General features: G+C 41.7%; 2 protein-coding genes across 2 annotated transcripts; both read left to right on the top strand.

The window, feature by feature from the left end:
• Nucleotides 1-1,888: 1,888 nt before the first annotated feature.
• Nucleotides 1,889-6,859, top strand: ftr84 (finTRIM family, member 84). The gene is made up of 7 exons (XM_005937955.3): nucleotides 1,889-2,711; nucleotides 3,445-3,540; nucleotides 3,722-3,955; nucleotides 4,194-4,350; nucleotides 4,448-4,504; nucleotides 4,619-4,672; nucleotides 4,774-6,859. Exons 1-7 carry the CDS (start codon nucleotides 2,139-2,141, stop codon nucleotides 5,304-5,306), a joined length of 1,704 nt encoding a protein of 567 aa, XP_005938017.1. The 5' UTR covers nucleotides 1,889-2,138; the 3' UTR covers nucleotides 5,307-6,859.
• Nucleotides 6,860-8,408: 1,549 nt separating this feature from the next.
• On the top strand, nucleotides 8,409-10,765 carry LOC102306342 (ecto-ADP-ribosyltransferase 4). Its single transcript, XM_014338636.2, has 3 exons — nucleotides 8,409-8,650; nucleotides 9,433-9,553; nucleotides 9,834-10,765. The coding sequence occupies exons 2-3, from the start codon at nucleotides 9,440-9,442 to the stop codon at nucleotides 10,674-10,676; spliced, it is 957 nt and encodes a 318-aa protein (XP_014194122.1). The 5' UTR covers nucleotides 8,409-8,650; nucleotides 9,433-9,439; the 3' UTR covers nucleotides 10,677-10,765.
• The last annotated feature ends 7,589 nt before the right edge of the window (nucleotides 10,766-18,354 follow it).

The raw sequence follows: 18,354 nt of genomic DNA, 5'->3' as shown, positions 1-18,354 counted from the left end.
TTTCTGAAGTTGCAGTCCGTTTGGCCTCTCAGGGCCACCGTAGTTTTGGCCACTTGGAGATATCCCATAACTTCAAGGTTTAATTTTATTTCAGTCATTTTTCTTAGTGTTTCACAGGCAGGCTGGGTTTATCCTAGCTATAGGCATGCCTATAGCCTTAACTATGTTAGGCAGTGCTTGGTTAGACAGGCTAACACAGATACACACACACACACATGCATTCTCACATGCTTGGCCAATTTATAATTACTATTTGGCTTGCATGGATGTCTACAAACTGTAGGAGGAGGATAGTGTACACAGACATAACGTACACACAGGGGGAAGAGAAAACATATTCAAATTCAAATAAAAAGGCCCCAATCTTACATATTTATATATATTTTTTTACAATAATGATGTAAAAATTAAAGATTAATATATTGTTAAGTCAGCACTGTTTTTGTTTTCTTTTCACCTTTTTGTTGACGTGCCAACGGAGGCATGTGGGAACCCACATTTTGTATTTTGTTCACAGCAATAACAGAGAAAACTGTTTTGACATCACACACCATCATGAAACTCAGTGCTCAGTCAAATGGAAAAGGTGCAAGGACTTTACATGTTTTGTTTAATGATCTGAGACAAAGGTCTCAAGTCTCAAATGAGTTCTTTGGTCAGTGGAGACTTTCCCATGGATAATTTTTTTCGTCCAGTCAGATGATTCATTGACGTGTTCTTGGAGTACTTTTTGTAGGCCAGTCACTCCTGGGGGGCTTTGCTACTGTTTTCTTCATTTGTGGATGGTGGCTCTCACCGTCTCTCCACGGTGACACATTTGTCCATGCGTCACCATGCACAAGGTTTAGAAGTGGCCTAGAAAACCTTTCCAGATGGACAGCTGTCAGTGAGTTTGGTCTCATCTGTTGTTGAGGTTCTACAGATCCTGACATGTGTGATTTTTATTTTAGCTTTGTCTTTAACTTCTCTTTGTCCTCCACACCAAAGTGAAAGACTCATTGCCAGTTATCACAAACTCATGATTGCACTTTCTTGCTGCCAAGGGTGGTGTAACCAGTTATTAGGTTTCAGAAGCAATAAATGTTTCATGTAGAGCTATTGAAAACTGAATTTTACATGTAATCTGGTTGTTTTTTTCCAATATTAAAATTATTTGGTCTGAAACATGTAAGTTTGACAAAAGAATGAAATTAGGGCAGCAGTAAATATTTGGAAATTTGACTAAGCCTATTGATTTAATTAAACCATTTTAATTGAGGATGTTAGAACTTCCGAGGCTCGTTTTTAGCACAAGGAGCCACAGGGAAAATCACAGAGCTATGAGGGAGACTACGACACTGACAAAGAGAAACACAGGGCTTAAATACACTGAGGGATAACAAGGGAATGAAAGACAGAAGAAGAGCACAGCTGGGAGTAATCAGGCTAGACGAGACAAGGGAAGCAAAACTAGAAACACTGACATGATACACGGACCTTCAAAGTAAAACAGGAAACACACTGACTGAACTCTAGACACGTAAACTTAACAGCAACTGGGGAGACAGAACATAGGAACCCGAAACATGGTACAAAAAGTCACAGTAGACACAACATGGAACACAGGGAAGCCATATTACAAAACCTAAGAACTAAACTATGATAACCATAACTGAAACCTAGGGAAATAAGAGACAGTACAACAAAGGACTCAAAACATAAGAACAAGAAGTTCTTGTTCTTATGTTTTGAACTCAAAAAGCTGGGTCAGAAAGACCCAGAACCGTGACAGATAGCCAACAGTAAAGTTTATTTTGCTGACAACTTGACCTCACTGTGTGACCTGAAATTCCTGCTTGGTAGGCCAATTCCAGTGTATAGTGAAGACCAGAGTGATTTCACTCATGCTGGGAAAGGTGTTGTGTGGGAAGACATTATCAGGTTGTTTACTGTAGAAACAAAGCCTTCCCTTTAAATGTCAGCAGAAAGCAGCAGTATCTGGTTTGAAGAGAGGTAGGATCACAGCAGGTTATCTGGATGGACGTTTTCTGGACATCATCCTGACTGACAACACTGGACTTACCAGTCCAATATTTGATGGACTTCTAGTCAACACAAAGAATTCTTAATAATTTTCCATATTGATCTTATTGAGCATTATGGCTGATTCTGGGTTCCCATTACCACCAGAGGCTTTCTGTCTTCTATGTGCGGACACAGTGAGAGATCCAGTCACTATCCCCTGTGGTGACACTTTCTGCCTGGAGTGCATCAAGATTTACTGGGATCAGTTCGACCACATTGGTGTGTACAGCTGCCCACAGTGCCGTGCAACATTCACACCTCGGCCTGTCCTGAAGCGAAACCTGCCAGATGTATACCATGAGCCACAACGAGAGCTTCCAGAGCTTACTCCTTTCCCCTACTTGAATCGTGAAGTCTACTGTGACTTCTGCATTGGCCGTCGCAACAAAGCCGTCAAGTCTTGTCTGATGTGTTTGGCATACTACTGTGAAACACATGTCAAGCCTCATTATGAGTCATCTACCTTCAAGCGGCACAAACTTGTAGATGAGATGGGTCATCTGGACAGGAAGATTTGCCCACAACACGAGAAAGGTTTGGAGCTGTTCTGTCGCACTGACCAGATGTGTATTTGTGTGCTGTGTACTGTCAGAGAGCACCGCAGCCACAACATTACCTCGGCAGAAGACGAACGCAATGAGAAACAAGTGAGGGTTTTTTTTTATTGTTGTTATTGCTGAGTCTATCACAAAATCTTTTAATACTCTTTTTATTTTGATATGAAGTTTTCATCAGTTTTTGCATACATTAGATGATGAAAAGAGTCATTCTGGAGTCTAGAGCAGGAGTCTCAAATGAGCTGTGGGTCACTGCTGTCACTGTCATCTCATTGGTCACTGTCATCAAATTTCAAATATTGTATAACAAGACAAAACTGCAAACAAGACCGGAAATTGTTTTCTCGCTCTTAACTAACTGAAGCCTTTCATTGAACAACCAAATAACAAACTTTTACCCTCTTTCTGGCCAGACACATGGCAGCATTTCTGCTATAATTTTGTTCATATTTAACAAAATAAAAATGCAGACACAAGTGTACACTTTAGGTTTAACTGCTTTTGAAAATTGTTTTCTTTACAAATAACTCTCTCACTGAACTAACACAGCCAATCCCTCAACATGTTTGCACTCTCTGCTTATATTGCCTTCATATTAAATCATTTTTTGCCCTTTAAATACCTTATTTTAACATTACGCTTAACAACATACAAATCCTCCCTAATGATAAAAGTAACTTCAAAGGCCAAATTGCATTGTATTTCTTCACGTCAATATACGGGCCACAAGTAGGGGTGACGCAGGCCGCAAGTGGCCCCCGGGCCAAAAGATTGAGACCCCTGCTCTAGAGTGATAAAATCCTGTATTCTTGTCTTTTATCAGAAAGTCCTGGTGGTCACCCAAACTGAAGTCCAGAACATCATTCAAGAGAGGATGAAGGAGCTCCAGGAACTTAAGCATAATATTGATGTTCTAAAAGTAAGATCATAGCCTGGTCCAACATAAATTACTTTTCTTCATAGTAAATTTGACATGGTCTCATTTTTTTTTTTACAGAACTGTTACATGTTAATACCACTATATAAAGGAATCCAGTGGTAATATCAAGGATGACTATTGTAACTAAAAGCTCCTGGAAAAAACTGTCTTTACCTTTCAGAGTGCAGCCCAGCGAGCACAGGCAGAAAGTGACAAGACCTTCCATGAAATGCTGCAGGCAGTTGAACGCTGGAAGTCTGAAATCAATCAGATGATAATGGCCAACATGCAATCAGCAATGTCACAGGCTGAAGGCTATGTGGATCGTCTGGAGCAGGAGATAATGGAGCTACAACGTCAAGATGCAGAATTACGGCAGATCCTCGAGACGGAGGACAACATTTACTTCCTGCAGGTACTGGAAAATCAGCCAGAGCTACAATAATTCATCTCTGTCTTTCTTGCTTTGTAATGTAGCACAGAAAAAACAGTTAATTTACTTATCACTTCCAGCGCCTGTTGCTATAGCATGCTCAGCATTTCTTGCTACCCCGTTACACTGACTAACACAAAACAAGACCACGACTTCTTTATGTATATATTTATGTTTTTAGTAAAAAATCATTACACTTCTTTTTCTCGATAAAAAACAGAGTTTCCCAACCCTGTGTGTTGCTCCTGAGGCCATGGTCCCCAAAGTGCTAATTAACCCTCAGTTCTCCTTTGGAGAGATGAGCAGAACGGCCAGTGACATGAAAGAAAATCTGGATGACATCTGTAAAAAGGAAATGGGTAAACTCTCCAAGACAGGTTTGTTCCAGTAGTCATTGTTAACACTTCAATTACCTTTTACTGGCTCACTAGTTTTTGCTGCAATCCATATATACTTGAATTTATATTTTTACAGTGAGCGAAACTCCCGTGTACATATTGTTGCCAAGAAATGGAAGCAAACGACTCAAAGGTAAGTGAGCTGAATAATTTCATTCGTGCTATTTTGTACATGGCTGGCAATTTTTTTTAAACATAATATTGTTGCACATTTTATAACATATGTTATGTTTTTATATTTAAACAGTTCCTTTGAATGTAGATTTTCAGGAGCCAAAAAACAGAACAGACTTCTTGAGATGTAAGTAAATTTTATGGTTCAGAATTAGTACTCAAGAGCAACATTTTAATGTTATCTAAACAGAAGACATTTATAAATGTATGTTGTGGCTGTGTTTTCAGATGCCTGCAAGCTGTCCTTTGATCTTAACACAGTTTATAAAGAGCTGGTTTTGACAGATGGGAATCAGAAGGTCACCCGGAAGAAAACAACCCAGTTTTACCCAGATCATCCAGATCGCTTTGATGGCTACTCCCAAGTTCTGTGCAAGGAGCCTCTCACTGGTTTCAGGTTTTACTGGGAAGCTGAATGGAGTGGAGAATTTTCCATAGGGGTGGCTTACAGGAGCATCAGCCGTAAAGGGAAGAATTCACACAGCCTGCTTGGCTACAATGACAAGTCTTGGAGTCTCCTTTGCTCAGACTCTGGTTACTCTGCCTGGCACAACAAAGTAGACAGAGACCTTCCTGGTGCTGGTAGGGCTACACGCATTGGTGTGTACCTAGATTATCCTGGAAACACAGTGGCTTTTTACTCAGTGTCAGGCACTATGACACCTATCCACAGATTCAAAGCTCAGTTTACCGAGCCTTTGTATGCTGGCTTTGGTGTAGGTTCCTCAGTTACCCTCTGCCAGCTAAAACAGCCTTATTAACTAAAAAGTGCAAAAATTACCCATTACCAGTAAAGAATTTACACCGATACAATATGTAAATAATAATGACATACATTGCAAAATACAATATACTACCAGTTATACTCGCAAAATACACAGGATACAACAACAAAATTTACACCAGGAAAACTTTGTAGTAAACAGTTGCCTGTTTACAACAAATGTGGACCAAGTTTGGGGCAACGGGGTCAAATTATCTCTGACCACACCCAGCCACAATCTTTCCTCTGGCTTAGTCTGGTCAGAAGGTGATATTTTGCACATGTAAACTGCTATCACTGGAGTCGTGGATACATCTCAAAATCACTCCTGCAAAGTAAGAAATTGAACCACTGGTCAGCACAGGACGTTAAATTACTTTGAATTATAAATGCGTTTTAAGGTAAAACTTTCTAGAATTAATGTATTAAATGTAGAAATGCTATAAATCTACAAATATTTGCTTAGAGAGGTTAGATAATAATAAAAATAATAAAAAAGACAGATACACTTGTCCTAAGCATAGCATGTACTACATTTTGTGTTATAACAGCCTTTATTATTATTTGGTATTCATTGCTGTACTTAAAAACAATCAATTTTACATTATAGTTTTGGAAAGTGCTGTGTCTTTGTTATTGTTTTGTTTCTGTGTGTTTGTTTGTTTGTTTGTTTGTTTGTTTGTTTTCTAATATCTTCTTATAATAATTTATCATCTGCTCATGGAATTTCAAATGGACACTTTTGTTTTCTCTATTTTCCAGTAAATCTAACCAGTCAAACCAGTTAATCTAGCATCAAAGGATGCTAACAACTGAAGTACCATTTTTGAAACGAATGAAGTATTTGTTTTCATTTCGAACAATATGCAAGTCATTTGTAATGTCCTCTTAGATAACATTAATTACATAAATAATAATGTTTTGAGAGGGAATTAATTAATATGTTGCATCATACAACATCTCTTACAGCAGTTTTTTCATGTGGTTTACAGGGACCTCATTCAGTAAACAAAAAGTCTATTTCTTTTTCCTCTTTTCTCTCTGATGCTCTCTTTGGCTTTTTCTGGTCAAGGATCTGAGTGGCAGGAGAACATTATCAACAGGGGAAAAAAGAAAGATAAACTTTCTCATTTAATAATAATGATTACCTTTATTGTTCACTGTATATTTTTTTAAGCTATTACCTTTAACTTCCAATTTGGGTCATAGGACACGCATTCAATTTGCTTAGATGATTTGCATGACAAATTACCCAAAGGTACAACAAAACAGACATGAAGCACAGTCATACCCCCATATGCAAATGTTCAAGCGTTAGAGGCAATCAGTCATCACACTACTCTAGAAGTGTTATCAAATGCTACACTGTACACATTTAGTCTAATAATATTTGTGGTCTTATTACAAACTTAACTGCTATAGTAACTGCAGACAGTATTGCAGTATTGTATGCATGACATGTTTATTGTGTGCTGCAATGTAAAACCTTACAAAAAAGTGCAATACAAATCCTGGGTCAGGATGACGTGGTCGTGGGTTTCTGCAGACATGCCAAATTAAATGAGATAGTCTGAATGCATACAATGCAGTCAACAATATCCTGGGTCTTCCTTTAAATGTTGAGTGTTATGTTAATGTTGTCCATCTTGTTATGTTGCTTGTACAGAGTGGTGCATAGTTCTTTGCTTGGCTGATTGCCTCTGTTTCTTGCATGTACTCTATGTACACATATTCAAACCCTTTGCATGTCTATGTGGGGTTTTTTCTTTCAAAATGTGTTTTTGTTCTTTGTAATGCTATTCTATAGCCTCACAGCTATCAGGGCTCATGAAACATTTTGGGCCAAATGAAAGCACTTCAGAGAGGAAGAACAATAATACACTAAAGAGATGAATGATGAAAATCATGCCGATTATTATAATTTTGTAATTGCTTCTTTCCCATTGCATTGTTTCATTGCTGATGTTCCTAGTGCCTTTAACATTTGCATGAGCTTATTTTTAATAACTGGGTTTCTACAGCTCCTTCTCTACATTTGCGGGAATGGAAAATTCTTCTGTCTTAGGAGCTTTAATTATTTTTAACAGCATAAATTCATTTAGATCATACACATGACTGTGAATAATCTAAATATTTCAGTATGAGGTAAACTGTTTTGTTTTTGTTGCTGTTGTATTTCGGTGGCTTTTTAAAAATAAAATTGCTGTTTCTAATGTGATGGCATACAAAAATGAAAAACAAATGGGAGTATATTTGTGTTATGGCCACTTGATGGCACTGTTTCTAAACTGCCAATACACTGATATATGGCTCTTTTTTTGTAGGCTTCAACATCACCCTAACTAGAGGATCACAATCTGCACATATAAAGATAACCCTTATTTAGTCTGCTTCACATATAAAACAATGACATTCTGACAGGATAAGATGAAAGCTCTACCTATTTTATAGGAGAGTGTAGCTGTCTCTGCTTTGTTGGTGTTTCCATCTCCAATTAACAATGACTTAAGCTTGGCAAGCTGAGAAGCCAGAAGCTTTTTTTCTTGTTTATGCATGCACAATATGGATAAACCTCTGGTCTTTCATAGTAAACTGATGGAAGCCCAGCATGTAAGGCAAGCTGCCACTGGATCTACTTTTATTCTTGCTCTTGCTGAAGTAATGACCGCACAGTCCCTTGTTCGCCACTGGTGCCAGTTTCAGTCATTGTGCAAAGGTACTGTTTATAAGGGTGGGGAAACTTGCAGTCAGCTAAGACTGAAGAAGTCAATTGGATGACGCTGCGTCCCTTCTTGGGATTTCCTTGCCTGGATGACTGAGCATGCATCAGGACAGAAACTCGTTTTGAAGTAATATGAGGTTTGAATATCGATAAATATTATACAATAGTAAGTGCAAGCACGTGTAAAAAAGTATGAAAGGAATCTGATGCTGTGTGCAAATTCTTCTACACTCTCACAAAGGTTGGAGATTAGATTGCATGAGATAGCTACGCAGTATTTTGTGTTTGTTGATTAACTTCTTCGCATTCAGTGAATGGCTTTTTACAATTTTTTTTTATTTTTACTTTGAACTGTTTTCTCAGTTTGCAGCAGATTCACATTCACATGTACTTACTACGTGTGGGTGGAAACTTTCCTGCACACTTGTTCTGTCAGTATCACTGTTTACATTCAAAGAGGGACGTCCTACAGGTGGTAATACTAGCTAATCCTGTTTGGTGACTAGCTCAAGCAGAAAACCAAGGCAAGTCTTTCAACCGTAAAACACAAAAAGGGAACTAAAGCATTTTCACTCTGGAATTAAAAGACCACCTTAAACTGTAGAGCTGTTCATAATATTGTAAGTAATAAAGAAAAAGAAAATAGACAGAATTTTGAAATGCATATTTTAAATGTCTTTTCTAGCCATTCCACATAAATACAGAGACATTACAGTATGTTATTACCCTCTGTTTACTGTGATCTGTTCAGATAAATCTTACAGAGAAAAACTTTATTTATTTAATTTTCTATTTACATTTTGGTTTGTCTATGACAGTTTATAAACATTGATGTTAGAGGAATTACGTACTTACAGACTGTGTCAGGAATTTAGGACCTATGTAGTTCTGTCATTGTGACAAGCTGCAACAATATCAATTTGAATATAACATTTAATGATATGATCCTCTGGCAGTGGTGTATTTTATTAAACATTTCAAGTTTTGTTTTGTCTAACACTGGCAATTTGTATTTTCTAAACAGTTTAGTTACAAAGACACACAACACAAGCTGAGTTCATGCAAGTGGCTCTTTTTTCTCTCACATAGTAGCACTTTGATTCACCACAGTGTTATCACACAACCCAGCATGCCTTAAACTAATATATATAGGGCAAATAGATGTCTAGACATATGTGTATATATAGACATATAGACTGAAAAAGGCTTTTATTACACTTCTATTGTGTAGAGCAAGCAAATAAACTGTACACAGTCATGTTGTGAAATATGTGGGGGGGTGGGGGGTTTGTGCCAAGATACATGACATACACTGACATTTTACAGGTTTGCCAATTAATTCCACAAAAGAAAAGAAAACACAAATAATTCACTTTAAACTAAATTCTCTTTTTTTTTTCAGATGAATTATGGCTTCTTCAGTGTCGCGAGTGTGTCAGAGAAAAACAATCATATGTCCCATTACTACTCTTATTTTTGTTGTCACACATCTACCATTCAGCCTGCAGGATACTGTTAAAAAGGTATACCACTTTAAATTATTTAATACTGCATAATTTACACTATTTTGTTTTTGATTCAAGCTAAAGTTAGATGTAAAATAAAGGGTTTTCTATGTTTTGGTTTCTTTTATGGCACTTTATCATAATATTCATAGCCAGTGTTTTGAAATCTTTACACTTTTAATGTGATTCTTGAAGCCATTATCTAAAAAAGACTAAAAGAAGATGAATGCTGGCTGTTGATTTAATGCATATCGCCATCTGCTGGATATTTCTAACAAGCTGTTCCTTCTAATTTCAGACATCTACTGAGAATTTGACTTTTTACCAGAGTGATGCCACGTTTTATGACTGCATATTTGAAGTTACAGTTTTAAATGATAATTCCATGATGCAAAAATGGGAATCCTGCTGTAAAAACTTCAGTGAAGCCTGGAGAAATGCAGAGCAACACACCAGAAAGCCTCAACACAAGCACCTGGAGAAAGATCATTCTGCTGCTTTATATATGTACACAAAATCTATGTTGCAACCTGTAAACCTCAACTTCAAGTCTGCAAATAGAACTGGAAAACCAAAGGAGACATTTGAGTCACGCTCACTTTATTCTTTTCTAACTGAAGGCATTCAGATTTTAAAACACAGCCAGGTGACATGTGTTAGTACACATTTTCAAGCAGAGACACTTTTACATCTGAACATCTCTAACAAACAGGTTCGGTTTAGCACCTTCATGTTAGGCTCTGATGAGTGGGACTTTGCACGGAACCTCTCATGTTTTGAGGTGCAAACGTGCTTTGGCGCTGACATAACATATTACTCTGCCCTGAAAAAAAATAATCAGGTGCTAATTCCCCCATATGAGATTTTCAAAGTCAATGACATCCAGAAAGAAACAAAGGAATGCAGAATCAGCTATAGACTCACAAGCAATATGAACTGTGTTTATAGCAAAGAAAGCAATATGTTGCATCCAATATCTGCAGTAGTAGATGGATTTTGTGTAATTTTTACTATTATTTGTATTGTTCTAATTTGTCTTTTGTTGTCTTTTGTTTTGGTGAAAGTGTACCATAAGACCAATGCTGTTTATGGTTCTTCCTTTCCATCTAAGTTACAGCAGCCACATTGTGGATTATATTAGGCTGATCTTTGCATTTTGTATTTTATTCTTCATGCATATGTTTTGTTTTTAATACATTCATGCAAACATACATAAAAAATAAAATCATTTGTCACATCATGTACATTGCTCTTTTGCCTTTGTTTTTGTGGAGAAGCAGAATAAAAACAATTGTGTGTAGTGAAGGACACTTACAGTTATATCCACAATTTGTAGGCACTTTTTTTTGCAGTTTTTTTGCCTCTTTACATCACCAAAATGACTTTTAATCCAACAGTCACAGAAAAAAATTGCCTTAATTATTTAAGAATTATAACCACTGTCTTGCACAGTTGAATGGCAACAATTTAATGACCCAGTGAGGTTTGTTCTCTTGTTGTTTCAAATGAAGTATTTTTGTTTTGTTTTTAGGAAACTACCAGAAGTATGTATTTCAGTTGTGCCTGTAATTATGCTAATATACTCTCTCTCTCTCTCTCTCTCTCTCTCTCTCTCTTTAATGAACTTCTACTTTCAACTCTGTCATGAACAAATATTCATAACAATTAGTAAAATAATATATAATCATAGATTACATTTATCGTGTCCAGTTCAATTATGACACACAAACACATCCAAAAATCACTGAACAGGCCTTTTACCTAAAAAGTCTGTTCTATTTATTACACTCTTTTTCTTCTTTAACTGCTCCCTTTAGGGGGCAGCACAGCACAGTGCATCATTTGCAACATTGTCATTTCATCCCATCTCTGGGATCTTCTGTCACAACAGCCTTCTGCACATCCTCCTTCACTAAATGTATTGATTCTCTCTGTGGTCTTCCTCTTTTCTTCCTCCTGGCAACTAATGCTCAACACCCTTTTGTGTTGTCCTCCTAGTGCTTGTTAAAAATAACATAGCATCCACTTATGCTTTGTGAGCTACTCCCCCAAACAAGTTATTATACAAACCACTGATCAGTCTTCTTCTATGTGCTCCCCTGTTGCCATCCATAAGCTTTCTTAAAGACAGTGCCCCCTGTTGATTAACCTTATCATTACATCAACATTAAAAGGATAACAGTGGAGGAATCAGTTTCTATGCAGTATATCAGGACAAGGTCCAGAGTGAGACTAAAGCAGTGCGTGAGCTGATTTAAATTTTGATCGATACCAACTGAGTCTTACACTAAATTAACTGAAGAGTTGAGGCTGTTGTTTTCAGCATCTACATCAATGTTAAAATCATCTACTATAATATTTTTTTATCTGAACTGAGCACTAAATCAGATTAAATCTAAAGGTCACTATATATGGGCATATGGTTTCCTGCTCAAACAGTGAGCAAACGGCTCTTAATTTCTTTTCTCCTTCCTTAGAGTCCAGCCTCACATATTACTAATTACAAGCCTTTTCCTGTGCTTATGACATCTATCTCATTGCTGTTCACCTAGCCTCCCACTGGCCCTGTCTACTTTCTTCATCTGTCTAACTATCCCACTTTTTCTTTGCTAAACTCTTCGTTTGAATACTTTCCTTTACTTCCTCATTCCACCTCCAAGTCTCCTATACGCTGTCCAGAGAATACACCAAACACCTTTCTGACAATTTCCCTCACCACCTAAGCTGCACTGTCCCAGTAATCTAGGAACTCTTCCCTACCACCCAGAGCCTGTCTCAGCTCCTTCCTCTTGGCCAAAAGCAACAGAAGCAGTCACTGCTAACCCAGGCCCAGAACAATTCTGTATGAAAATTACACTTTTTGCAGGTTTGATTTGCCAAAGGTTTTATGACAAATGCCCTTCCTGACACAACCCTGCTTATTTATCTGAACTTGGGGCTAGCACTAGAAATATGTGCTAGTAGTTTGTCCCACCCCATAAAACACAACATAGCTTCCTTGTGCTTTTGTAGTATTGAACTTTCCGTTTGATAGCTTGATTTATTATATGCTTTGGTGGTATGCAGAGGCAAAAGTTCAAAAACTGGTTTTTCTTCAACTAAGAAAAATTCTACAAGTTGGCACAATCATGCACATACTGTATTGTTCTTTTGCGATATCTCTGATTATGTAATTCTACACCATTGAGTGTCAGCACCTTTGTGTATGAGAAAAAGTAGCTTAGTTATTTCGCTAACCTCACCATAGAGAGAGAAGAGATTATCTTTGAAATCTTGTTTTAGTTTTTGCCTCATCAGTCAAAGTCATTGAACCATGTGAGATGTGATTGTCATAAGACTCTGACAAGGCAAATCCTTTTGAGCTCTTTCACTAATGCATTAGAAAAAGAGAAATTGGCACAAACAATAATAGGAAGTAGGAGAGGCCAGAGCCAGCAACAGCAAGAGTTTTTTTTCCTGTTTTGTTGTTGTTGTTGTTGTTTTACTGTTGTTGTTGGTGTCAGATTATTTCTAACCTGATACTGATAAATGCTGGTTCAAGCTCTGTGACTCTAATTGGGACCGGTGATGATCACAATTTAGTAGGTAAAATAGGGTTTTTTTTGTCCTGTCAGTAACTTGGTAAAAAACCAGTTAAATCACATGGTAAGCTTTTTATGTACATAAATGTCCTTTTGTGAGCCAGCAACTCTTTCATAAATGGAAACTATCTCACAATATAAGGCTTTGAAAGCTGGGGAGCAGTTGAATTAATAGGTAATAAAACAATTTAATTTTTAACGTGAAGCAGTTTGTAGACTGACATATATATTTGTCTAAAGATCACAATGGGGCACTTGTCTTAATGTTGTGAAAATCTCTTCACAGTCTGGTACACCACAAATGTTTTGGGATTTTTTTAATACTATTTATTTGTTCGTTTGTCTGTTTGTTTGTTTGTTTGTTTGTTTGTTTGTTTGTTTGTTTGTTTGTTTGTTTGTTTGGTTGGTTGGTTTTTCTGAAGTTAGCCTTAGCTGGTCCCCATCCCAGATGAGAAAGGAGGGGGGCTGGCCATAGGGCTAGCAATCCTAACCCATAAAACCCAAGCTGCTGCACAAATCCCAAAAAAGGCGACTCAAGGAGGCTTGGTTTTGAAAGAACCTGCAAAGACTAAGTATGTTATGCAGTGAAAGCCAGGGATTTCTGAAAAAACAACAACACTTTATTCCCTTCACTGAAGAACACAATTCTGTTTCTAACAGGAACAGAAAGAGAAGAATGCACATAGCTCAGCACAAGTACAAATACATAGAAGTCAATACTGTGACAAGGTGTTTAATTCACAGTATCTGTTCCTCTTACTACTAGCCTGTAAATTAGACTACAAGCTGGGCCATTTATATGGATACACCGTAATAAAATGGGAGTGGTTGGTGATATTAAAGTCCTGTTTGTGACACATTAGTATATATGAGGGGGCAAACTCCTCAAGATGGGTGGTGACCATGGTGGCCATTTAGAAGTCGGCCATCTTGGATACAACTTTTGTTTTGAGATCTGTTATTTAGTGTGATTTAGTACTTTATTAATAGGACATGTTTGAAAAGCATCTTGTAAAGTTATGCTGCTCGTGAAAAAAAAAAATCATTTGTTTTTTTCACTTTCACATAAATAAGAATAAAATGGCAGCACCGTTTGCAATTAAATGCTTGGCAAACAAATGCGCAATTTAGTAGCTTTTAAAATGTTTTACATTATACTGTATGTGCAGATTATGGGCCGTTGGTTATGACAGCAAATGCAGACGTTTTCAAAGAGCGCATCAACTGTCTGTCTGCAAGTGGAGGAGGAGATATCCCAGAAATGGTCTTGTCTGGACTACAGGTGATATAAACAGAGATACATTTTACAGAGTCATATTCAAATTTTGTAAGGTGGAGATGGAGTATCTGTCACGGCGAGTGAGGTGAGCCGTGTGGAGGAGGAAATGAAGGATCCAAGTGCAGGCAGTCGTGAGGGTGTGAAGGTGGTTTATTAAACACAAAAAGAAAGGCAAACGGCAACAAGGAAAACTAAACTATACTGGGAAACAACTAAAACTACGAGACACAAACCTGAACGAGAACGAGCGGAAACACTAGGCGGATGACAGCAGGGAAACACACAGATGACGCAGGGTGGAATACACAGACGGACCAGCAACTACAATGACGGAAGACATGACTTAAATACACCGAGAATCACAGGGAAATAACACACAGGTGGTGGACGCAGCTGGGAGTGATCAACAAGACGAGACAAAGGTAAAACTGAACACACTCACATGAGACGCAGACCTTCACAATAAAACAGGAACAAGAAACCATCACACAAAGGCGCAGACTCGACATAGAGAGACAGACAGAAAATGACACATGGAACTGGACAAATACTAAGCCGACACAACTGAAGAACGAATCCTAAACATAAACAGAAACATGAAACTCAAATAATAAACATCATAATCATCATCATATAAACAACAAGAAAACAATCCCAGAAGTAAACTAAAACCAAAATACAATAAACTCAAAATACTGGGTCCAACGGACCCAGAACCGTGACAGTACCCCCCCTCAAAGGGCTGGCTCCCGACAGCCCCAAACAAAAAGCACAAGCACCAAGCCAGGGCGGGCGGAGGGGGCCCAGGAAGGAGGGCCCGAAACACAAAAAACCAGGAGCACGAGAGTCCAGAACAAATAAAACAGGCCAACACAAAACAAGACATTCACGAGTCCACAGTAAAGTCCGGGGGTCGACAACACAAGAGCCGAAACAGTTCAGGGGGCCGACCATGCACACAGCAACGGCGGCGACGGGCAAACAGTTCCGGGGGCCGGCCGTGCACACGGCAACGGCGGCGACGTGGAAAACAGTTCTGGAGGCCGGCCACTTGGCAAGCAGTGGCGGCGACGTGGAAACAGTTCCGGGGGCCGGCCGTGCACACAGCAACGGCGGCGACGTGGAAACAGTTCTGGAGGCCGACCACTTGGAAGGCAGTGGCAGCCACTGAGCAGGTCCGGAGAGCGGCCGCGATGCCAGCGGCGGCGACAAACCCTTTCCGGAGGCTGTCCCCGAAGGCCATGACGCCACCTAATAGGCCCGGAAAACGGCCAGCAGAGGCAAGGTGGAATGGGTCGAGCTGGCTCTGACGGCGGTGTGGCAACCGCAGGACCAGGCGAGGCAGGACCAGACGAAGCCGAAGCTGAGGCGGAGGTTGGACCAGACGAAGACGATGCTGGACCAGGCGACGGCGTGGGCGGAGCTGAAGCTGAAGCGGAGGCTGTACCAGACGAGGCTGAGGACAGACGAGGCCGGACCAGACGAGGCTGAGGACACGGACGAGGCCGGACCAGACGAGGCTGAGGACACGGACGAGGCCGGACCAGACGAGGCTGAGGACACGGACGAGGCCGGACCAGACGAGGCTGAGGACACCGACGAGGCCGGACCAGACGAGGCAGAGGACACCGACGAGGCCGGACCAGACGAGGCAGAGGACACCGACGAGGCCGGGCCAGACGAGGACGAAGACTCCGACGACGCTGGACCAGGCGAGGACGAAGACTCCGACGACGCTGGACCAAGCGAGGACGAAGGCCCTGATGACGCTGGACCAGGCGAGGATGAAGACCCTGATGAAGCTGGACCAGGCGAGGATGACGGCAGCGGGACGGCTGCGGAACCTGACGGCAGCGGGACGGCTGCGGAACCTGACGGCAGCGGCGCTGCAGGCAGTGATGCGAATGGCGGTGGCGTGAATGCAGCAGGCGGTGGCGTGAATGCAGCAGGCGATGATGTAGAGATGTGCTGGCTGGGTCCTCCAGGACCATCAGCTAACGAGGCGTGGTGCTGGGTGGGCTCCTCGGGCCCTCCAGCAGACGTGGCTTGAGGCTGGATGGGTTCTCCAGAACCCCCAGCAGACGAAACATGGTGCTGGCCGGGCTCCTCGGGCCCTCCAGCAGACGTGGCTTGAGGCTGGCGGGCTCCCGAACCCCCAGCGACAAACATGGTGCTGGACGGGCTCCTTGGGCCCTCCAGCTGACGTGGCATGAGGCTGGTGCGGACGCCACCAGCTGACTGGCATGAGGCTGGACGGGCTCCTCGGGCCCTCCAGCTGACGTGGCATGAGGCTGGACGGGCTCCTCGGGCCCCCAGCTGACGTGGCATGAGGCTGGTGGGTTCTCCTGAACCCCCAGCTGACGTGGCATGAGGCTGGTGCGGTTCTCCTGAACCCCCAGCTGACGTGGCATGAGGCTGGTGCGGTTCTCCTGAACCCCCAGCTGACGACATGAGGCTGGACGGGCTCCTCGGGCCCCCCAGCTGACGTGGCATGAGGCTGGTGCGGTTCTCCTGAACCCCCAGCCGACGAGGCATGAGGCTGGACGGGCTCCTCGGGCCCTCCAGCTGAGATCGACGGCTGAATGGGTCCCTCTGGTCCTCCAGCAGAGGACAGGGGCAGAGGGGCGGACTCACTGGAGCTCTCAGCAGCGGATGATGGCCGAGATTGCTCAGTAAAGTCCTCTAATGAAGCTGCTGGCGCTGGCATCTCGACCTCTAGGGGTCCAGAGTCGGCTGGTGATTGGCACCCAGCCTCTGGGGAGGCCCTAGAGGGAGCAACTGTCTCTGAGACGGCCAGCTTAAATGAACCAGCTACAGTTTGTGTGAAGTGTGTTCCCTGCTTGTAATGGGGCTGTGAGGATGATGGCTGGGTAAATGAGTGGGCAGACAGCTGAACCGGTGACAACAGAGCAATAGGCAGCGAAGCGGTTACAGACTGACCTGCCAGTAGTGGAGACGGTTGAGGTGGAGGTGTAATGAGTGGTGGAGTGGCTGACTGAACTGAAGGCAGCGCGGCTGCTGACTGAACTGAAGGCAGCTGGGCTGCTAATTGAACTGATAGCTGCACTGCAGGCCCATCGGTAACCACAGCCGACCGTTTAGAAGTCCCGAAGTCCGGCTGCGGGGCGCCACGCCGGTGACGCGAACGCCGCTTCCTCCCTGCCGACTGCTCCGGCGGGCCGGGAAAAACCTCCGGCGGGCCGGGAAAAACCTCCGGCGGGCTGGGTTGGGAAGCGGTAGCGGCTGGAGGGTGGAGGTGAAGTTCGTGGAGAATGAAGTTTTGTACCAGAGGGTGCAGTGAGTCCAATAGCCAGGGATAATCGGAAAGAAGCTGTTGCAGCCTGGCTTCCAGAAGGTAGAGAAATGCTTCTCCCTCATGCTCTAGCCACAGGTTGATTAATTTTGAAGCGGAGTTCGTTATGCGGTCCCGAAGCTCCGTGGGTGGGGTGAATGCCGCTGGATCCATTTCTGGCTGGTCCGTACTGTCACGGCGAGTGAGGTGAGCCGTGTGGAGGAGGAAATGAAGGATCCAAGTGCAGGCAGTCGTGAGGGTGTGAAGGTGGTTTATTAAACACAAAAAGAAAGGCAAACGGCAACAAGGAAAACTAAACTATACTGGGAAACAACTAAAACTACGAGACACAAACCTGAATGAGAACGAGCGGAAACACTAGGCGGATGACAGCAGGGAAACACACAGATGACGCAGGGTGGAATACACAGACGGACCAGCAACTACAATGACGGAAGACATGACTTAAATACACCGAGAATCACAGGGAAATAACACACAGGTGGTGGACGCAGCTGGGAGTGATCAACAAGACGAGACAAAGGTAAAACTGAACACACTCACATGAGACGCAGACCTTCACAATAAAACAGGAACAAGAAACCATCACACAAAGGCGCAGACTCGACATAGAGAGACAGACAGAAAATGACACATGGAACTGGAC

Source organism: Haplochromis burtoni, unplaced genomic scaffold (genome assembly GCF_018398535.1).
Source record: "Haplochromis burtoni strain Fernald_Lab_line unplaced genomic scaffold, NCSU_Asbu1 Contig_231, whole genome shotgun sequence".
NCBI lineage: Eukaryota > Metazoa > Chordata > Actinopteri > Cichliformes > Cichlidae > Haplochromis > Haplochromis burtoni.
The sequence above is the reverse complement of the archived record's forward strand: the minus strand, read 5'-3'. Positions and strand labels throughout refer to the sequence as shown.